Here is a 17,498-nt window from a genome sequence, read left to right on the forward strand (position 1 = left end):
ATTTTCAGAGGATACCAGTGAGATTTAGGATCTGAACAACATCCAGACACAGCTCTCCTTCAAAGCAAGGGCCAGAAGCGGTAGCAGGGCCCGCACTCATCCCGCTGTCCCGTGGCTATACCTGGGCTGCCCCAGATTCCAGCCCCTGCTGGAGGGGACCCACACCTGCAACCCTCCCCGCCTTCTCCCACCAGGCAGGGCACGGAGCACCTCTCCTCCTGCAGTCCCTTCCCCTGCGAAAAATATTTCCAGGTTTCCTCGTGGGCCAGTAAGAGGAAGGGAAGGAGGAGGCAAAGTGCCAGATTATATGTAAGCACAAGAACAGGCCTCTCTAGCACGATGGGGAGGGCAGGCTCCTTTCCAGCCCTTCTCCAAGGACGGGACTCACCAATAAAATGCACTGAACGGTGAAACTACGGAGGAGACGAGAAATCATTCCACAGGGAGAACACCATAGCTGGGCACAGCTCAAACAGCCCTCTCCTAGCTTTAACCCCGCGCTGTCAGGGTGTCCTCAGCCAGCAGATAAGCAAGGGCTGCAGATCGGTTCCAGTTACCAAGTGTCACCCAGCACCGCGCTGCACCCACAGGGCTGCACATGTTCCTCCTGGGAATTACGCCCCTCGGCCGGGAAAACCTTCCAAAGCCATTTCACAGACGCGGGAATTAAATCTACAGCCATATGAAAAGAGAAGGAAGGAGAAAAGACTGCACGGTCTCGGTGACAGGTAAGCGTTAAGAAAATTAATCTTGAATGTATTGCTATTTGTTGACTATGACACACCTCCTGTGCCTGACAGCGGGCAATAAGTAACCCCCAGAAGTCCTGCAGGCCACGGATCTGCCCCAAACACCACCCTTCCCCTCCATGAAAATCATTCCCTACATGGCAGGCTGAGTAGCCGTAAGTCAAGGCAGCTCTCCTCCATAAACGACAGCCTGCAATTATCTCACAGCACATTAATGACACGAGTGTGTTCCTCCAGAGGAATAGGTACAGAGCCGCGGCGTATACTGATCGGGGAAAAGATGCTATAATAAAGAATTGCCTCAACACAAATGCTGTAACTGGGGGAAGAAAAGAAGTGACAAAAATGTTTGCAGCACATCACTGCTACAATTTGTCAGTGCTGTGATATTCATGTGATTAATCTTGGGATATAATCCCTCACCTGCCTACACACAGAACTGAAACCAGCAACACGCGCTTTCCGTATTTACCCTCGCTCCTGAAGCTGCAGCATGGCCCTGCCTTGTTTGTATTTATTTACGAGCGTTTCTCCACTTACCTGTACAGCAACCACAGAAAGGACCTCAACTGAGATCCTGTTAAATTCATCAAAACAGCCCCAGGCTCCTGTCTGGGAAAGGCCTTTGTAAATATTCCCACAAGACTGGAAAAAAAAAAAAATTACAAGAGTAAAATCACAAATGGAATCAACACCCGCAAAAAATGGATTTTATTTCCCAGCCTGTTTATTTATAGCAATTTACAGTCTATTGTGGGTATTTAGAAAAGTGCATGGAAACAGCAGGCACAACTCAATTATAATATTTATAGCTCTGCACAGTTTGCCACTTGATTTGCTAATTGCACTTTCTCGATATATCTGTGCACTAGTTTCATTTAAAGGTCACCTGTGCTGAATTACTGACAGCCCCGCTTCCTGGGAGAGCCCATAATCTGAATAAAATATGATCCGAGGCTACCAAAATCACTGTACTGTGCCAGACCGGCAGAGAGCAAGACTCAGCCTAACGATTCAGCGTTCTGCAGCGGCTGAGGGTTCAGCACTTTTTGGCCTTATTCTGGGAGAGGATCCCGAGAAAACCAGGACAGGTCCCTTCCCATGCCACGTCCTGTCAGCCTGCGAGCACGCCAAGAAGAAACCACCAGGGTTGAAGCATCAGCACAGCCTCAGTCTCAACTGAATGGGCCAAAATTTTGGAAGCGTTTCACGTGGAATCTAACTCCAGAAGGGAAGGGAAAGGCGTAACAAGGCAGAGAGAGACAGTTCGGGCCTCTGCCTCCTGAAGCATCTTGTGCAAGTCTTAGAGGAGAAAAGGGGGGAGGAAAAAAAGGCGTTCAGCAGAAAGGAACGTAGCAGGGATTTGAGGAGAGATGGTGGATCAAAGTGATCTCAGCTGGATTACTCTCATCCTTCAGGTTTCATGGGGTCCCGAGTATCCCTAGCCCCATGTGATGGCACCGCGGCCAAGGTGGGACCAGTAGTACCTTGTAGTCCATTTGCTCGGAGCAGTTAAACACGTACACCATGATGCCCAGGGCTCGCCCCAGATCTTTCGTAGTCTCTGTCTTGCCAGTGCCTGCAGGGCCTGCAGGTGCTCCACTCATGGTCAGATGCAGCGACTGGGTCAGGGTGATGTAACACCTTTCACAGCGAAGGATGAAGGAAAAAAGGAGAGAGAAACTGAGACTTGGTCCAACAGGTCACAGAGAAATGTCACATGGGCAATGGACTCAGGAGAGCCTTTCTTCTGAAAAGCTGTACATGAGCAGGGTGCATGTCTAAGCTGAAACTCCTCTTGGGCATTAATCACCACCTCTGCCCAGCTGTGTCTTCTCCAAGAGACACTTGTGTTTCACCGGGGTCTGCCCAACCTCTTCACGTCCAGGTTGTGCTTCCTCTGAATCCCCATAACACTCATTGATATTGGGCCGCCTTCTTCCTTCCTAGTGCTCTTCCTAGTGCTTGCCTTCCTAGTGCCTAAAGGGTGCCATGCCCACGACTGACAGAAACCTGCTCAGATGGTCTATGAATGATCCCCACTCAACGCTGCAGCAAGCCCCAAAGCTTCTCTGTCACGCTGATGATGGACACCAGGGAGGTGCCCCCATGCGGGTGTCTATACTCCCTGTAGAAGCCACAGAGCTGTAGTCAATATGGTCAACAAAACCTGATAATGCATGGGGGCTTGGCTCAGCTGACTAACATGGGTGACTAGAGCCATCTGAAATGCTCCTGGCTACTCAAATGTCACAATAGGGTGGAAAGACATGACAAGGGGTCCACAGAAGACTTGCACTGGATTGTCTTCTGGATTGTCAGCTGGAAGTCAGCTGGGACAATGCAGAGCATCTCAAGTCACCCTAGTGTCCCCATTGAGACAACTGAGCCAAGTGGTAAATGTCTACTTCAAGATGGGATGAAAGCTTTCTAGCCTCACCAAATCTATGGGCTGTGGACATCTTGTGCACAGGCAGAGACCCACAAGTGAGTGTCTTCATCTGTGAGCTGAATCCCACCCTGGGATCTGAGGCACAGGTACCCCGGAAGGTACCACCACCAAATCACAAAGCAGGTGAGAGAGCTCTGCCACCAGGTTGCTGGGACACACAGAAAGAACAAGAGGGATGTGGGCATCCAAAGTGAATCCATCTTTGGTTGCCAGCTCTTTAACTGCGTGGCAAAGCCCAGCTATGGTGGTGTTTTCCAGGGACTTACCTGTCGGTCAGTGGAGTGATCACAAGCCGAGGGGTATTGCCAAGGTATTCGTAGGAGTACAGGAACTGGGCATCACAGATGTTGGCAAAGCAGTGCCGTTCCTCATCCGACCATCTGTGCCGGAGCTGTGACAGCCAAATGAATGCCTGTGCGTTGTCCACCTGCAACACACCCACAAGCACCATCACGGGGAGGCCAGGGACGCCAGGCACACACAGCTCAGCTGCCGAAACCGTGACTGCAATGAAGCTTTCATCGGGGATGGACTGGTCCTCACGGCGAAGGCAAGTGTGGTGAGGAAGGTCACCTCCCTGCAGTGTGGTGAGAAATGCCACCTCCCCATCGCCCATCAGTAGAGGGTAGGAACCAAATTAGTGGGAGAGGATAAAAGTGAATACCTGAGATAAAAAGAAGCACAAAAAGACTCCAGAAGAAGAGATTTAAGAAGCAGGAAGCAGCAAGAGGCTCTTATAATGCAAACAGACGAGAGAAGGAGCAGGGGCTGTTTAGAGAGGGAATGGGCTACAGACAGCATGAGGGAAACAGGCTGGGGACAGGGGGACAAGGACAGCCATGGCCAGCGCTCTCTGCACGACCAGCAGGCAGGCCCAGCTTCCCCACAAACTGGGCCGAGGCACCACCGAGCCCAGCTGAGCCTTGAAGACAGAGACCCCCGGAGCAGCCTGGCTGCCTCTGAGAGGGCACAGATGAGGATAAAGCTACAGCCCAGCACACTCAGGGCACCTTCCCCCCCACCTGCAAGGCTGGACACTTGGCACAGTGTCCAGGACAGGGGAGTAGCATGGGGGAGGTGTGCAGGACAAGAAGTCTCAGAGGAGCCCCCGTGGCCCCACACCAGATCAAGGAGGCTACAAAAAAAAAAGCCTCAATTCTTTTTCTTACTTTCTAAAGTCGTAACTGAGACTGCATCCAGCAGCCTCCCAACGCAACACCATCATCCACCAACACGTGCCTTGGCAACAGGACACAGGGCCACACTCTCACTCCTGGTGTGAACCTGTGGCAAGCACATCAAGCCCCTCGGGCCATGACACAGACCAGCACTGCAGGCTTACGGGGGCTTTCTGCCTCCCTGCTGCAAACACTGTAGAAGTAAATTTAGTCATGTACCTCCCACTGAGACAGGCAGCGACCGCAATGGCCTGTGGTTGGCCTGTCACTCCTGAAACCCCACTCCAACGCCCAACACAGGACCACGCTGAGCTGCGAACACAAACCTTCTGCGCTATCATCTTTGCCACCACGTCCCGAGCGTGCACGTCAATGGTGCAAATGGTCATGATTTTCTGCCGGTCACCCTTGGAGAGCTGCCCGATCAGCATGGTAACAAGGGTGTTCAGCTGCGTCACTTGCTTCTTGTGATACTCCTTCATCGCATTCTCGTAGCCTTCCTCTACCCTGGCAAAGGCAATCCCAACCTCGGTTGTCCACCAGATCTGGGTGCAGGAAAGAGCCACCTAGGGAAATAGGCTGGCTCAGTATCACGGAAAACATCAGGGCTTCCTTACGTTCAAGAGTGTCTGATCCACAGGGAGATCAAGGATGAAGTATCCGTGACATGAAATTAAGTATTTATTCATACAGTACTCACAGCAGACAGGACAACAGGGATCTGCCCCGTGACATTCATTTAAAACATCATATCAGAGGCTGACACATTTAGCAGCTACTTATTAGTAAATCAGCACCTTTCACACGCCTGACACAGCAGAGGAGGAAGAGTTGGAGACCTCGTTGGAGGTGCATCTGAGGGGCTCTTTTCTCTTGTTAGGCCTCGCCACTTTGTTTTCCTGCTGTACCTCTCGCTCCTCTGGGTGTACAGACTTCCCGGGACACGGGGTGCAGCAGGCACTGCCCAAGCCCCCGAGCTCTGCAACCCAGAGTGCATCCTCCCTGGAGCCCCAGTAAGACCATGGAGCTCAGCCTGGAAGAGACTGTCATGATAAAGGACAACTCATCCTTCCTCTCTCCTGGACAGCACAGTGGAGCCCAGAAGTGTCCCCATCCACAGCTAGAGGCTGTTATTGAAAAAAGGGAAGGGCAGGACTGAAGGGGAAGCCAAGAGCTGCCTTTCCCACGTGTCAGCCTGAGCAAAGATGAGGAGCAGTGGCAGATACCTGGGCAGGGTAGTCAAATAGCCACTGTTCCCTCGGCTTCTCTTCATAAGCCATGACGGCTTCCGTCATCTCGTCTCTCACAGTAGCCCTCATGCTGTCTAGTACGTGATTCAGCCAGATCTCAACCTGCAGAAGAGATTAAACCACAGTAACGCATGTGCTCTTCTTAAGTGCCTTTGGTAATTAGTGAAGATGGGTAATGGGACAAGCATCTCAACTCTCAGGTGAAACAAGCCTCATGGTCTCCTTCAGACTGGGTGGACTGAGCCAGTTCTGGTACTGCAGGATTAGCATCTATTGACAGATCCCAAGAATACAAGGCAGATTTTTCTTGAACTCCAGCTACAGGAGAAACCAAAACGAACTCCACCGATGAGTAATCTGGTTCGGCTCGTGGCCTCCAGGCCACGACAGAATCGCTCATAGGGCACAGTTTGTCAGCAGCAGGAGAAAGCTGCCGCCAAGCTGGGAACACAACTCCTGCTGAATTTGGTATTTCACAGGCAAAGCCCTCACTGAGAAGGTAGTTTAAACGCAGCAAGCTCCACCACTGGGGAGCTCAGCAGCTGGTACCACGTACTTTAGCTTCCTATAATAGCCCATGGAGAAAGGTGCAACTACGGGGACAGATAAGCTGAGCAGTAGTTTGATTCTTAGGTTTCATACTTTAACTGATCCTATGAAAGAACGAAGATTTGGAAAACAGGAAAAAAAGCCTTCTCTTTCAAAAGATACCCACGCAGAGGTATTATGGATTATCTTAGTCTGTTTTCAACCCGCATCCCCTCCCTGACTGAGGATATTTATAACAAGCTCTAAGACTAACCTTCAAAACATCTTAGAAAAATTCAAATAAAAAAAACCTGGTTAGAAAAAGGCCCCAGCCCTTTCTCCCGTTGTGGACTGTGACACCTATGCCCCACCTCAGTGAAGATTTATCCGGAGTGGGACCAAGGGCTGTGGTGTAAGCAGGAATTAAATTACACACCACCTCTTCCAGCCTTTCTCATGCATAAAGGAAGAGTAGCGAAGCTCTACGATGTCTTGGCAACAGAAGCCCACACAAGGGGAAGGAGAGCACACTCCACCGGACAGTTTTTCCCTCTCACCTGCCCGCTGCAGTCACAGGGTTCACTGAAGCTGACGTATTCCTCCTCTCTACTGTACATTCCCAGGGCAACCTTGGTTGGCTTTTGCTCAGAGTCCAGCTGGAATTTCATCTTGGCCAAGTTGTCGAAGAGTTTGGAAAGATGACGTTGTACCTGCCAAAGGAATTGTACTAAATAAAGCAACTGAGACAGGACAAGCGGAATGGAGATCACCATACATGTCACAGGCACAATCGTGTTTACAAAGCATGATCTTGGACATCTTGGAAGCACCACATCTTCTCATACACGGCCAGGATACTGCCAGTGCAAGCCTCTTGCTGTCTCTCTCAATACTTCCACCTATTTCTACATCATTTAAAAACCACAAATGCCTTAATAAATCATATTTCCCCACCAGGAAACCTCCCATACAGGGCAAAAGCACAGGAAACACTCAAACATCGGATGACCTCCTAGCCCAAATTTCCCTACACGTGAGGTCTGCAGCCATTGCTCCACCTCATCCTATTCTCAGCACGCTGTGGGGTTCTCTTCACTGCGAACCTTCCTGCTTTTTCACTACTACAAATCAATTTTGTGCCAATGAAAAGTCCTCAGTTCTCCTCCATGGAGAAGAAAGACCTTTATTTCTGCCGAAGACCCATGATAAACAGCTCAACAGCCCAGACCTCCTATGAAACATCTTGACCAAAAACACTCTTCCAGAAGGGAAAGAATAATTCAGTCCTTTCCTGCTCACACCCAGCTCAGTTTGAAAAGCCAACAGGGAGACGCTAGCATCGCTGCGGCAGGCTCTCAGCTTCGGCACCGGCCTGCTGCGAGCTGAGCAGGTTCCAGATCACTACGTAACACACAGCTACGTCACTGCGTGTGTCACACGCCGCCACCACCAAGGACAGACTACTCCCCGGACTGACGTCCCCATCGCGAGGGTGAGCTCCCAGAGCAGTCCCAGACAGGAGCTGCCTCTCTCAGTGACAGCCAGGGGCAGGGAGTGGACAGGCTCCCGTGGGTGAGACACGAGAACAGCCCCTGATGCCCGGTGCTCTAAGGCTTTCAGAGAAAGACGGGTGGCCTTGTCCATTTAATTCTGACTCCCTGACTCCCAAAGGGTTACGGCACTCCACCTCTCCAGCTGTCCTGCAGGTGGACATAGCTTGGTACTCTTATGCACGCTCAAGCAGGGCCAAATCCTGGAAAGTGCCAAGTACCTCCGAGAAGCAAAGGGCATTTGTCACCCCCTGCCCGGATAAGCATATCTCCTCTCAAATCTTAAGTAAACCATTGAAACCTTTTCTTATATCTAGAAGTTTCTGCTCACAAGTCCCCACTGTCCGTTCCCAGACCCTGGCCAGTCTGCAGGGCTTCAGACATACTCCAGCACTTGCTGCAATCCTGCCACCGGAGCCCTGAATACACCGGAGCCTGCACAAGCTCAATACCCAGTTCAAGAGGATAATATCATTGTGTACATAATCCTCCTTTAGGAATTATCAGACTTTGAAACTACAGTGGAAAGGCTGAGAGCGTATCCATGTATGATCCTACTTGACATTTACTTTGATTTTACTGCAAACAGTTTTGAATAACAGAAAACACCAGGAATTTCTTCTTACTCTACGGAGCGTTTCAACACAGCATCTTTTCTTTGCTTCCTGTGGGTTTTTTCTCTCCATTTTAAGTATCAATCAATGATGTATTTATGATCCTCTGCGGGCTGAAATCCCCCAGCAGCAGAAACAGATACAAGCAGTGTGAAAGGTCAGAGGCAAACAGCAGCATTTCCAAACGCACACGCAAAGCTCCTCCATTCATGTGCTCACATGAACGTTGAAAATGATAAAAAGCTTAAAAAAAGTAAGATTACTCGCTACCAAAAGAGGGAATAAGGAATTCATTCCCTATCCAACACTCTCCATTTGCTGTGAACGTTTTAATTGGTTTTACATACCACCCTCAGGATAAATGATGCATCCCAAACGCCAGCCAGAGCACTCCACTGCCAAGCAAAGCGGCCAAGGTTTCCTGACAGCAGCCCCTGCAGCAGCAATAACAGACCCTAACGCTGCCATGCTGTATGGAAAAACATCTGCAGGACCGAATCCTCCGAACTCTGCCCACCGGGGGACAGGAGGTGTCTGTGCTCCACTGGGGATTGCGGGGAAGAGCACGCTGAAGACATTTCCTAAAACAGGAAAATTACTAGTTCCTCCACAGGATGATCCAGTGATCCACCAAAGCCAGGAGGAGAAATGGAATACTTGGAGCGATTTCCCCACACCTGGCATTCCGGCCCCTTCCCCAGAAACCCAGCCTGAAGGGAAGAAGCCTCGGTCAGATGGCGCAGAAGCCCAGTGCAGGAGGTCAGATAGCCAGCGCCCCTGAGCCGCACAGGGATGGATGGCAACCCAAGAGATCTACTTGCTTGCCTTGGCCATAGCCACTGTCTGACCACCAGCCGTCTTCCCTCTTTCAGGCTGTGTTCTTCTCTCCCCCTATAATCAGGATATCCCAAACGCCTTTGCATGGGGGAAGGAAGAAGTGCCTCTCCCGCCTAAAAAAAGGGAACTCTCCAAGCCATCAGTTGTCAACAACTCCACATTTGAATGACCAGTCTGTGGCTCTTTCAATAGCAGATACTGTTTGGTGGCATCTCAGGCTGGGAATCCAAGGTCAGCAACAAGTTTTGGCAGAGATCCCAAGAAAGATGGGTTCCTCCAACCTCACTGTCTCCCAGCAGAAAAAAAAAATCACTGCTTTTATGGCATCAAAAACACAGCTCTGGTCTGTGCAGTGCTTTCAGAACCATCTGCAAGCATCACCAGGGTTAGATCAGACAACATACAGTCCACACGTTGCCTTTCAAAGATGACAGATGAAGGCCCGGTGAGGGTGGGAGAAAAAGCACTGCAGAAAGGATAAGCTACAGGAGAGTCCCAAGACAGCATCTTCCACTGTGACAGTACTGACAGCTGGGAAATGCAAAGGGGATGCAGTACGAGGCTTACCAGCTGTGGGTTGGTGCCATTGGAAAGAATATCCAATAAATCTGCAGAAGAAATGAAGTAGAATCTGGGAAAGGCCAACCTCTTCGTGTCCAAATATTCAGCCAAAGCCTTCTCACACAGAGACAACCTGGGGAGACAAAGCAGATAAACAGCGCCCAGGACAGGTGGGTAAATATCCTTTCGTGCTTCATGCTACAGTTCAGGTTATCAAAGAGATTCTCCCCTGCTACGGGGAAACGCCAGACATGAGCTGAGCCTGAAGGCTGGTCCTCCACAGCATTTTCTGAATAGATCAACAAAGCACATATTAACTCATCGATCTCTCTCTACCCCGAAGGGTCAAACAGCCTAAGAGTCAGAGAAGTAGAGGGCACAGAGTCTAGTTGGAGGTCAGTGACGAGTGGTGTTCCCCAGGGGTCAGTACTGGGTCCAGGCCTCTTCAATATATTCATCAATGACCTGGATGAAGGGACAGAGTGCACCCTCAGCAACTTCGCCGATGACACAAAGCTGGGGGGGGTGGCTGACACACCGGCAGGCTGTGCCACCATCCAGAGAGACCCGGACAGGTTGGAGAGCTGGGCAAAGAGGAACCTTATGAAATTCAACAAGGGCAAGCGTAGGGCGCTGCACCTGGGGAGGAATAACCCCCTGCACCAGGACAGGTTGGGGGTGACCTGCTCGAGAGCAGCTCGGTGGAAAGAGACCTGGGAGTCCTGGTGGACAACAGGATGACCGTGAGCCAGCCATGTGCCCTCGTGGCCAAGAAGGCCAATGGCATCCTGGGGGGTATCAAGAAGAGTGTGGCCAGCAGGTGGAGGGAGGTCATCCTCCCCCTCTGCTCTGCCCTGGGGAGGCCGCACCTGGAGCACTGGGTCCAGTTCTGGGCTCCCCGGTTCAAGAAGGACAAGGAACTCCTGGAGACGGGACAGCAAAGGGCTACCAAGATGCTGAGGGGACTGGAACACCTCTCTTGTGAAGAAAGGCTGAGGGATTTGGGTCTCTTCAGTCTGGAAAAAAGATGCCTGAGGGGGGATCTTATCAACACCTATAAATACTGAAAGGGGGGTGTCAGGAGGATGGGGCCAGGCTCTTTTCAGTGGTGCCCAGCAACAGGACAAGGGGTAACGGGCACAAACTTGACCATAGGAAGTTCCACCTCAACATGAGGAGGAACTTCTTTGCTGTGAGGGTGGCAGAGCCCTGGCACAGGCTGCCCCGAGAGGTGGTGGAGTCTCCGTCTCTGGAGACATCCCAAACCCGCCTGGAGGCGTTCCTGTGCCACCTGCTGTGGGTGACCCTGCTCTGGCAGGGGGTTGGACTGGGTGATCTCCAGAGGTCCCTTCCAACCCTATGATTCTGTGAAGCCTCATTAAAAAGGAGAAACACACGTGGAAGAAGAGGTTAGAAAGGGTTTGCAGTCTGACCTGCTGTTTTAGACAAGCTCTCAACTGCCACGGGTGATCTCACACTGGGATGAAAGTTTCCATAACTGCTTTTATTCTAATGAGCCACATTTTAAAGTCTGATTCAAACCTACTCAGCTTTTTGTGTTTGCAAAGCCTAAAAGGAAACTTGTTTGCTCCGATCTAAAATGAATCTTTCAGTGTTTACATGCTGAACCGCTGCTGAGCTTACAAAGTTCATAAATAACATGCAGCTAGTCCTCTGTGAGGAACACCGGCCTTATCAGATTAAAAAAGAAAAAAAAAAATCTTTATTTTAAATGGATAGCTATTACTGATACAACAGCTATCACATCAACTTTTAAGTGCGTTCCAGGTAGAGTAGCTCACGTGTTACGTGACAAGCGTATCCATTGCAGGACACTGAGGTCTTTCTCAGGGAAAGACCATGTGTCAAGGGTATACACGCAGAGATAATTTCGTAAATTAAAGAACATGGGCTCAGCTCTGCTGCAGATATCCCTGCTTGGACTGCTAAATAGATATTTAAGACGTTGTATTTGGAGTGGCAGTGAGGCCATTTGTTATTAAAACCAGCTCTATGCCCAGCTTTGTATGTGTGCACATCACTATTCAGGAGGAGAGTCTGCACGTACACAAAGCCAGACTCCACCTTGGGGGCTTCAGGGTGACGGATCACAAATAAAAAGATGTGAGAAAGGTCAGAAACTCTGCGACCTGTGAATGCAAAGGATGCACAGAGTAGGAAGAAAGCCTTGGAGCACAGCCTAAACAAACTTATTAGAGTTGATCCCAGTCTCTGACAAAATCCTGGGACTGAAGTTCTACCTACCTACTCTGAATGTCCTCCAGTTGATGGGACAGACCTGGTTTATTGGTGGCCTCAACTACGTTGGGAGTTTTGTGAGCTTCATAGGCCAGTTCTTTAAAATCCACATCAATCCCTTCAAAGCGTTTGGAGTCCTAAAAAGCAAAACAAAGAACATGTTCATGGTAAAACACTAATTTTGTGCTAAAAGATCCCATCTTCTGGGTGCTGTCTTTGGGTTGAGAGGAAAGACTCTCTTGCAGAGAGCCTTCTCCTCAGTGCAGAGAGGGCCAGTGTGGCACTTGCCTTCTTGTCACTGTGCCCCAAAGGGGTTGTGGATGAAATGATCCATGCAGAAACCAACGCCGAGGACCAACCGTTTTTGTGGGGACTGAATTCCCCTTTGAATATCCTCATAACGCTTCCCCTCCTGCGTCCAGATGAAATATCAGTTTCCCTGGCCACAGCAGCAGGAGATGCTCCCACATGGGGAAAGGCTACCGACTCCACCTGAGTTCACACTTCCCTGCATTCTACACCGCAGGAGTCCCAGTGCCTGTTTCTGAAATAGGGCTGATGACACTGGCAGAGGACAGCCCTTCCTTGCCTTGAGTAAGGCCACGGAAACCCCACGTTGGCAGCAGAGGAACACGTTGACAATTATGCTCTGCACCTAACGGGGACCCTGAATTTCTGAAGTTAACAGTGAAGAATAAATAAAGCTATGTACAAAATGTCTCTGCTCTTCCCTTCTTCTCAAGCCAGGCCTCCCAAGTGAGCCAGGACACGGAATAAAACCGCTCCAAGCCTTCCTGGTAACACTGACGTGTTAACCCGTGTTCAGCCCCAGCAGCAAGGCTCTGGCTGGAGGGCTGAGCCCTGCCTGCACACAACCTCCCAATGTCCATCCCACACCCTGCCCGCACATCCACCCCCAGTCCTGGATGCATTCTGAGGAGGTTCAGCCTCCAGAGGCTTTCATAGAGTCATAGAATGTGTTGGGTTGGAAGGGACCTCTCAAGGCCATCTAGTCCAACCCCCCTGCAGTCAGCAGGGACATCTTCAACTGGATCAGGTTGCTCAGAGCCTCATCCAGCCTGGCCTTGAAGGTCTCCAGGGATGGGGCCTCCACCACCTCTCTGGGCAACCTGGGCCAGTGTCTCACCATCCTCAGTGGAAAGAACTTCTGCCTAATGTCTGACCTAAACCTGCCCTGCTCTAGTTTAAACCATTGCCCCTCGTCCTGTCGCTACATGCCCTTGCAAACAGCCCCTCCCCACCTTTCCTGTAGGCCCCCTTCAGGGACTGGAAGGGGCTATAAGGTCTCCCCGGGGACCTTTGAGCCTTCTTGGGAAGGGAAGAGGCTGCTGATCCGTGCACCACCTGTCAGATGCGTGTTGAGATGCAGCCAGCTGCCCAGTAGGACGCAGGTTTAAATTATGATGGGATTCCACACATGCCATTAGACAGCTGTTGGCTATTAACAGCTTGCTGGCACCGGGTGCAGCCTTCAGGGCACTGGGTATCAGCACCTCTATATATTGCCCAGTAAGCAAGCTGTGCCCAGCGCTCTCCAGAGCAGAGGAACAGTCCAAGCAGACCAGAGTGAAGGGATGGAGACAGGTGGTGTATTGTCCAGGTGTCACCGGGCTGTGCACACCCTTCTCTTGGGTGCCAGTCCCCCAGCAGTGCTGTCAGTGACGCTGCACGCGGATGGGCATGGCAGCGCAGTCAACTGCAATTCACTCATGAGCTACTCAGTATGGCTGTGAGGGGTCCAGCAGGGCCAGGAACCAATTTGGAAGATTTTCTTAATAATAAAGGGAATCGGGAATAAGACTGGAAGCTGGAGTCGAAGACACCCCCGAGGAGGTCACCAATGACAACTCTGTTCCATTTTCTGAAGCAGGAGGGACAACAGCTGCTCTCCCCCTGCTCCAGCGCTGAAGGCAGGGAAGGGGATGCTGCCAAAACTGCCTGCTTCAGCTCTGGTTTGATGATTTGCAATGTCTGAGTAATTATCCTGGTCCTCTCCCCTCCGAAGAAAGAGGGAACAAGCCTGCAGCACTGAAGGAAGCCAGCAGCCTCGCGCTCAGCCTCCAGGAACTCTGTATTTGCTATGCAGCGCTGGAGGGGAGAAAATCAGCTTCTCAGCACGGCTCAAGCACAACCTACAGTTCGAAAACATCCTGGGGCAGCACTAGGGAAACTACTATAGCACTAAGGGAGCCTCTGAAAAAGCAATGTAGCGGGAGAAAAGCCCTGCTTTGGGGAACTTGCCATTATAGATAACCCCATTTTGTATTATGGAGGCTCTTCTTCAACGCTTTCCAAACAGGAAGAAAAGGATTTGGGGTTTCATACCTTGGGAAGCTGTGCCCGTATATCTTCTGAGCCTATGAATATGCTCTCCAAGTGAGACCATGTACGCTGCACTTCGAACCAGAGAGAAATGACGGAGTCTGCAGTGGAGAGCTTCTTCTGCCATGCAGACACTTCCTCCAAGAAGAAAGCAATATATTTGGATGTCATTAAATTCTGCAGCTGCACCTGGTTGTCTTCTAAAGTTTCAATGAGTTCCTCATCTGACTTCAGCAAAGGGACATTTGTCCGGGGGTGAGGCTCATACTGAAACTCCATGCTGCTCCAAGTCATTTTTAGCTCCTTCAGGACTTTCTCCATGCTCATTTCTCGCACTGCTTTGTCCACAATGCCACGAACCTCGTCCTCAAAGTTATGCAGGTTGAGCTTTAGGAGATCAGCCAGCATGGTGTCCGCGTCCATCACAAACCTCACACCCGTCATCTGCATCAGTTGATTCCAATGTCTCTCCCTAATGGCAGGATTTTGAAGTTCTGCCACAGCTTTCAGGGCCGTCAGCATATTCTTCACCTTGCTGTCCAGCCCGGTGAAAGCATCCCATGCCCTCGTTTCCTTATCCAAATTCCGAATCTCTCTTGCAAACTTTTTACACTCCAGATCCATGTTTTCCACATTAATACCCACCCATTTGGTGGTCTGCCAGTCGTCGAGGCTAGTGTTCACAAGGGAGATCGTATCCCAGAGCTCTTTGAGAAGACACAGCTCCTTTCTGCACTGCTTCAGTTGTTTATAATCTGGCACCATGACTTCAAACAGACCAGCTGATTCGTAAATCGAGGTCATGGCTGACTCCATTTGTTTAATCTCAATGTGCTTTGCATCCAGCAGTTGATAAGGCTTTTCGGTGTCAAACCTAGAAAGAAATGTTTACTCTTCATAAGTGATATTGTAACAACTTCTAAAGAGAACATAAAACAAACAGTGCCTCTCAGAGACAAAGCAGAGATGAAACGTCTATAGTACACATTGATGGTACAGCCACATGGCACTACTGACGCCACCTTAAAGCAATACTTTGCACTCAGCATTCAACCTCTTGCTAACACCGGACAGTGTTCCCAGAGACAAAACGCCCGAGGCATAACAGATACAACACTGCGAGAAGGTAGGAAATGTATGCAAGGGCTCGAGCATACGTCCTCAGGACACTCGGACATGATTCCATAAAGCTTTTTTTCCCCGAGGCTTCTCTGATGCTATAATTTTCCCGTACCTGAATGGTGCTTCCTTCCGAAATCGCTCTCTGAATCTGTGCTGCTCAACATCAAACGCCGCGAGGCTCTTGCGCAGAACTGTCATTTCGTTGGCTTGCAGAGGAGCCACATGCTGCTTCACAGCTATTGCCAGCTTCTTTATATTGTTCCATTTTTCTGGCAGCTCCTGCAAGCACAGTGGAAATGCTGGTAGGCACTATTTGCTATTGGATGTAAGATGCATCCGATCTGTTTATGGATAATCGCAGAACAGGAAAAGCAACAGAGCCCATCTCTAAAACTGTAAGGAAGTTTTGTTGTGATGCAAAGGCTAAACACAATTCGGGATAAAACTTATCAGTTACTCAAAATTTTGAAGACTAATGAAGACTGAGACCTTATACCTGACTATTCTGATTGTAAAAACACGTACAATAACTCCAGAAGAAGGGTCCCAGACTAGATTCTGGGCTCCCAGGATGGTTCAACGCTCGAGAGAGAACAGTGATCCAAACCCCAAGCCCAGCGGGACCCAGAGCCTGCTGGGAGCAGCTGAAGGCAGGAGGACAGGCTGCCGATGCAAGCTCATCAGATTGTCCAGCTTCCCAGAGCTAATTAAGAAACAGAGCCTGGGAAATTTCCTGCCAGATCTAGGAGCAGAAGAAGATGTTATAGCAGAAGGACTTCTAGAGTGCTCTCTGGGACAAATCCCTCCGGTCTGCGTACACAACATTAGTACTAAATAAGACTGGTTTTTTTTCTCAGCTCTGCATCCAAGCCGCAAGTGCACAGCACTGCTGACGATCCACCATCTGTACCTGGGATTTGCTTCAGAAAGGGATTTCACGTCTTCTCACTGGGCTTCTTGGGCCATATCCTCAACCCAGACACTGACATCAGCCAAGGGCTCTGCTGTCCTCAAATCCCAGTGCTCAGCTCTCAGAGGGCACACTTCCCCACGTACTGTGCAAACCTACAGGAAAGACTTTGGGTTTCTTTTCCCCCCAGTTCACATAGTTGAGGAGATTAATGGAGACCCACCAACACTACGGAAAGAAGGGAAACAACCTGGAGGCAGCAGAGATGGCCAGAGCGGGGCCAGTCCCTCCCCAGGGGTCTCTTTCTGGCACTTTATATTCCAGTCTCAATAGAAATCACTATCCATGACCACAGCAGGGCACACATGAGGCTGCTTCCTTGTCTTTCTCACGCAAACTACCAGCTCCAGCCCACCCATCTCCATGGCCATGGAGGGAGCGGTACCTAGAGGAACTTATTTCTGGTTTTTCTGCCGTGTAACAGGAGTGAATTAATCATTCAACTGCGTGTTGCTGTCACTTGCCAGAAATCACAAACCTGTTTTGTTGTCTATCTCCTGCATCTGAATGGCCGCCCTGCATCTCTCATTTCTTCTATCAGAAAAATAAATCAGTTGTTAGAACGTACCGGCACAAACAGGCACCAAACAGGCAGCCCTCGAGCAGAGGGATTAGCTGAGCCGGGTTCTCCGCAGGACTGAAGCTGCTGCAGCAGCCAAAGCGTCCATGTACTGCAGCTCTCCTGGTTTTCAGGGAGCCTGTAGGAACCTAGGCATCCTAAGGACCCTTAACTATTCCAGATTTGGTGACCTGACCGCCCATGGATCACGGCTGCACAAGCAGAAAACCAGGGGATCGCTAAACCCCACTCAGCTCCCATCCAAGCCTGCAGCAGAGGACTGGAGCAGTTGCTGCACAGGTGCATAAGGCAGGAACATCTCCCCAAAAAGTCTTCCTGTAGGCCTTGTGTCCCCCACAGAGCCCTCTGCCCGCAACACCCCCCGGCTACAGGGTACCCAGCAGCATGTAGCCTCACGCGTCTCCACTGTAAGATCTTGGCTGTTGCCAGTGTTTGTCTCCTGTTCCCCAAGGCCGGCTGGGCACCACACAGTCTTTTCTAACCTCCATCTCATGGTCCCCTTCCC

General features: G+C 50.4%; 1 protein-coding gene across 4 annotated transcripts in view; it reads right to left on the reverse strand.

Moving 5' to 3' along the window:
- The window catches only part of DNAH9 (dynein axonemal heavy chain 9), a 226,683-nt gene that overhangs the window by 176,927 nt on the left and 32,258 nt on the right, over nucleotides 1-17,498 (reverse strand). For all 4 annotated transcript variants that reach the window (XM_063352546.1, XM_063352545.1, XM_063352547.1 and 1 more), the window contains 10 exons: nucleotides 15,556-15,722; nucleotides 14,325-15,195; nucleotides 11,985-12,115; nucleotides 9,726-9,852; nucleotides 6,715-6,867; nucleotides 5,606-5,731; nucleotides 4,706-4,945; nucleotides 3,468-3,628; nucleotides 2,237-2,393; nucleotides 1,290-1,394 (listed from right to left, as the gene is read on the reverse strand). In XM_063352546.1, coding sequence (XP_063208616.1) covers nucleotides 1,290-1,394; nucleotides 2,237-2,393; nucleotides 3,468-3,628; nucleotides 4,706-4,945; nucleotides 5,606-5,731; nucleotides 6,715-6,867; nucleotides 9,726-9,852; nucleotides 11,985-12,115; nucleotides 14,325-15,195; nucleotides 15,556-15,722 — 2,238 coding nt within the window. The remainder of the gene's footprint in view (nucleotides 1-1,289; nucleotides 1,395-2,236; nucleotides 2,394-3,467; nucleotides 3,629-4,705; nucleotides 4,946-5,605; nucleotides 5,732-6,714; nucleotides 6,868-9,725; nucleotides 9,853-11,984; nucleotides 12,116-14,324; nucleotides 15,196-15,555; nucleotides 15,723-17,498) is intronic.

The sequence above is a fragment of the Chroicocephalus ridibundus genome, chromosome 14 (genome assembly GCF_963924245.1).
Source record: "Chroicocephalus ridibundus chromosome 14, bChrRid1.1, whole genome shotgun sequence".
In the NCBI taxonomy this organism is placed as follows: domain Eukaryota; kingdom Metazoa; phylum Chordata; class Aves; order Charadriiformes; family Laridae; genus Chroicocephalus; species Chroicocephalus ridibundus.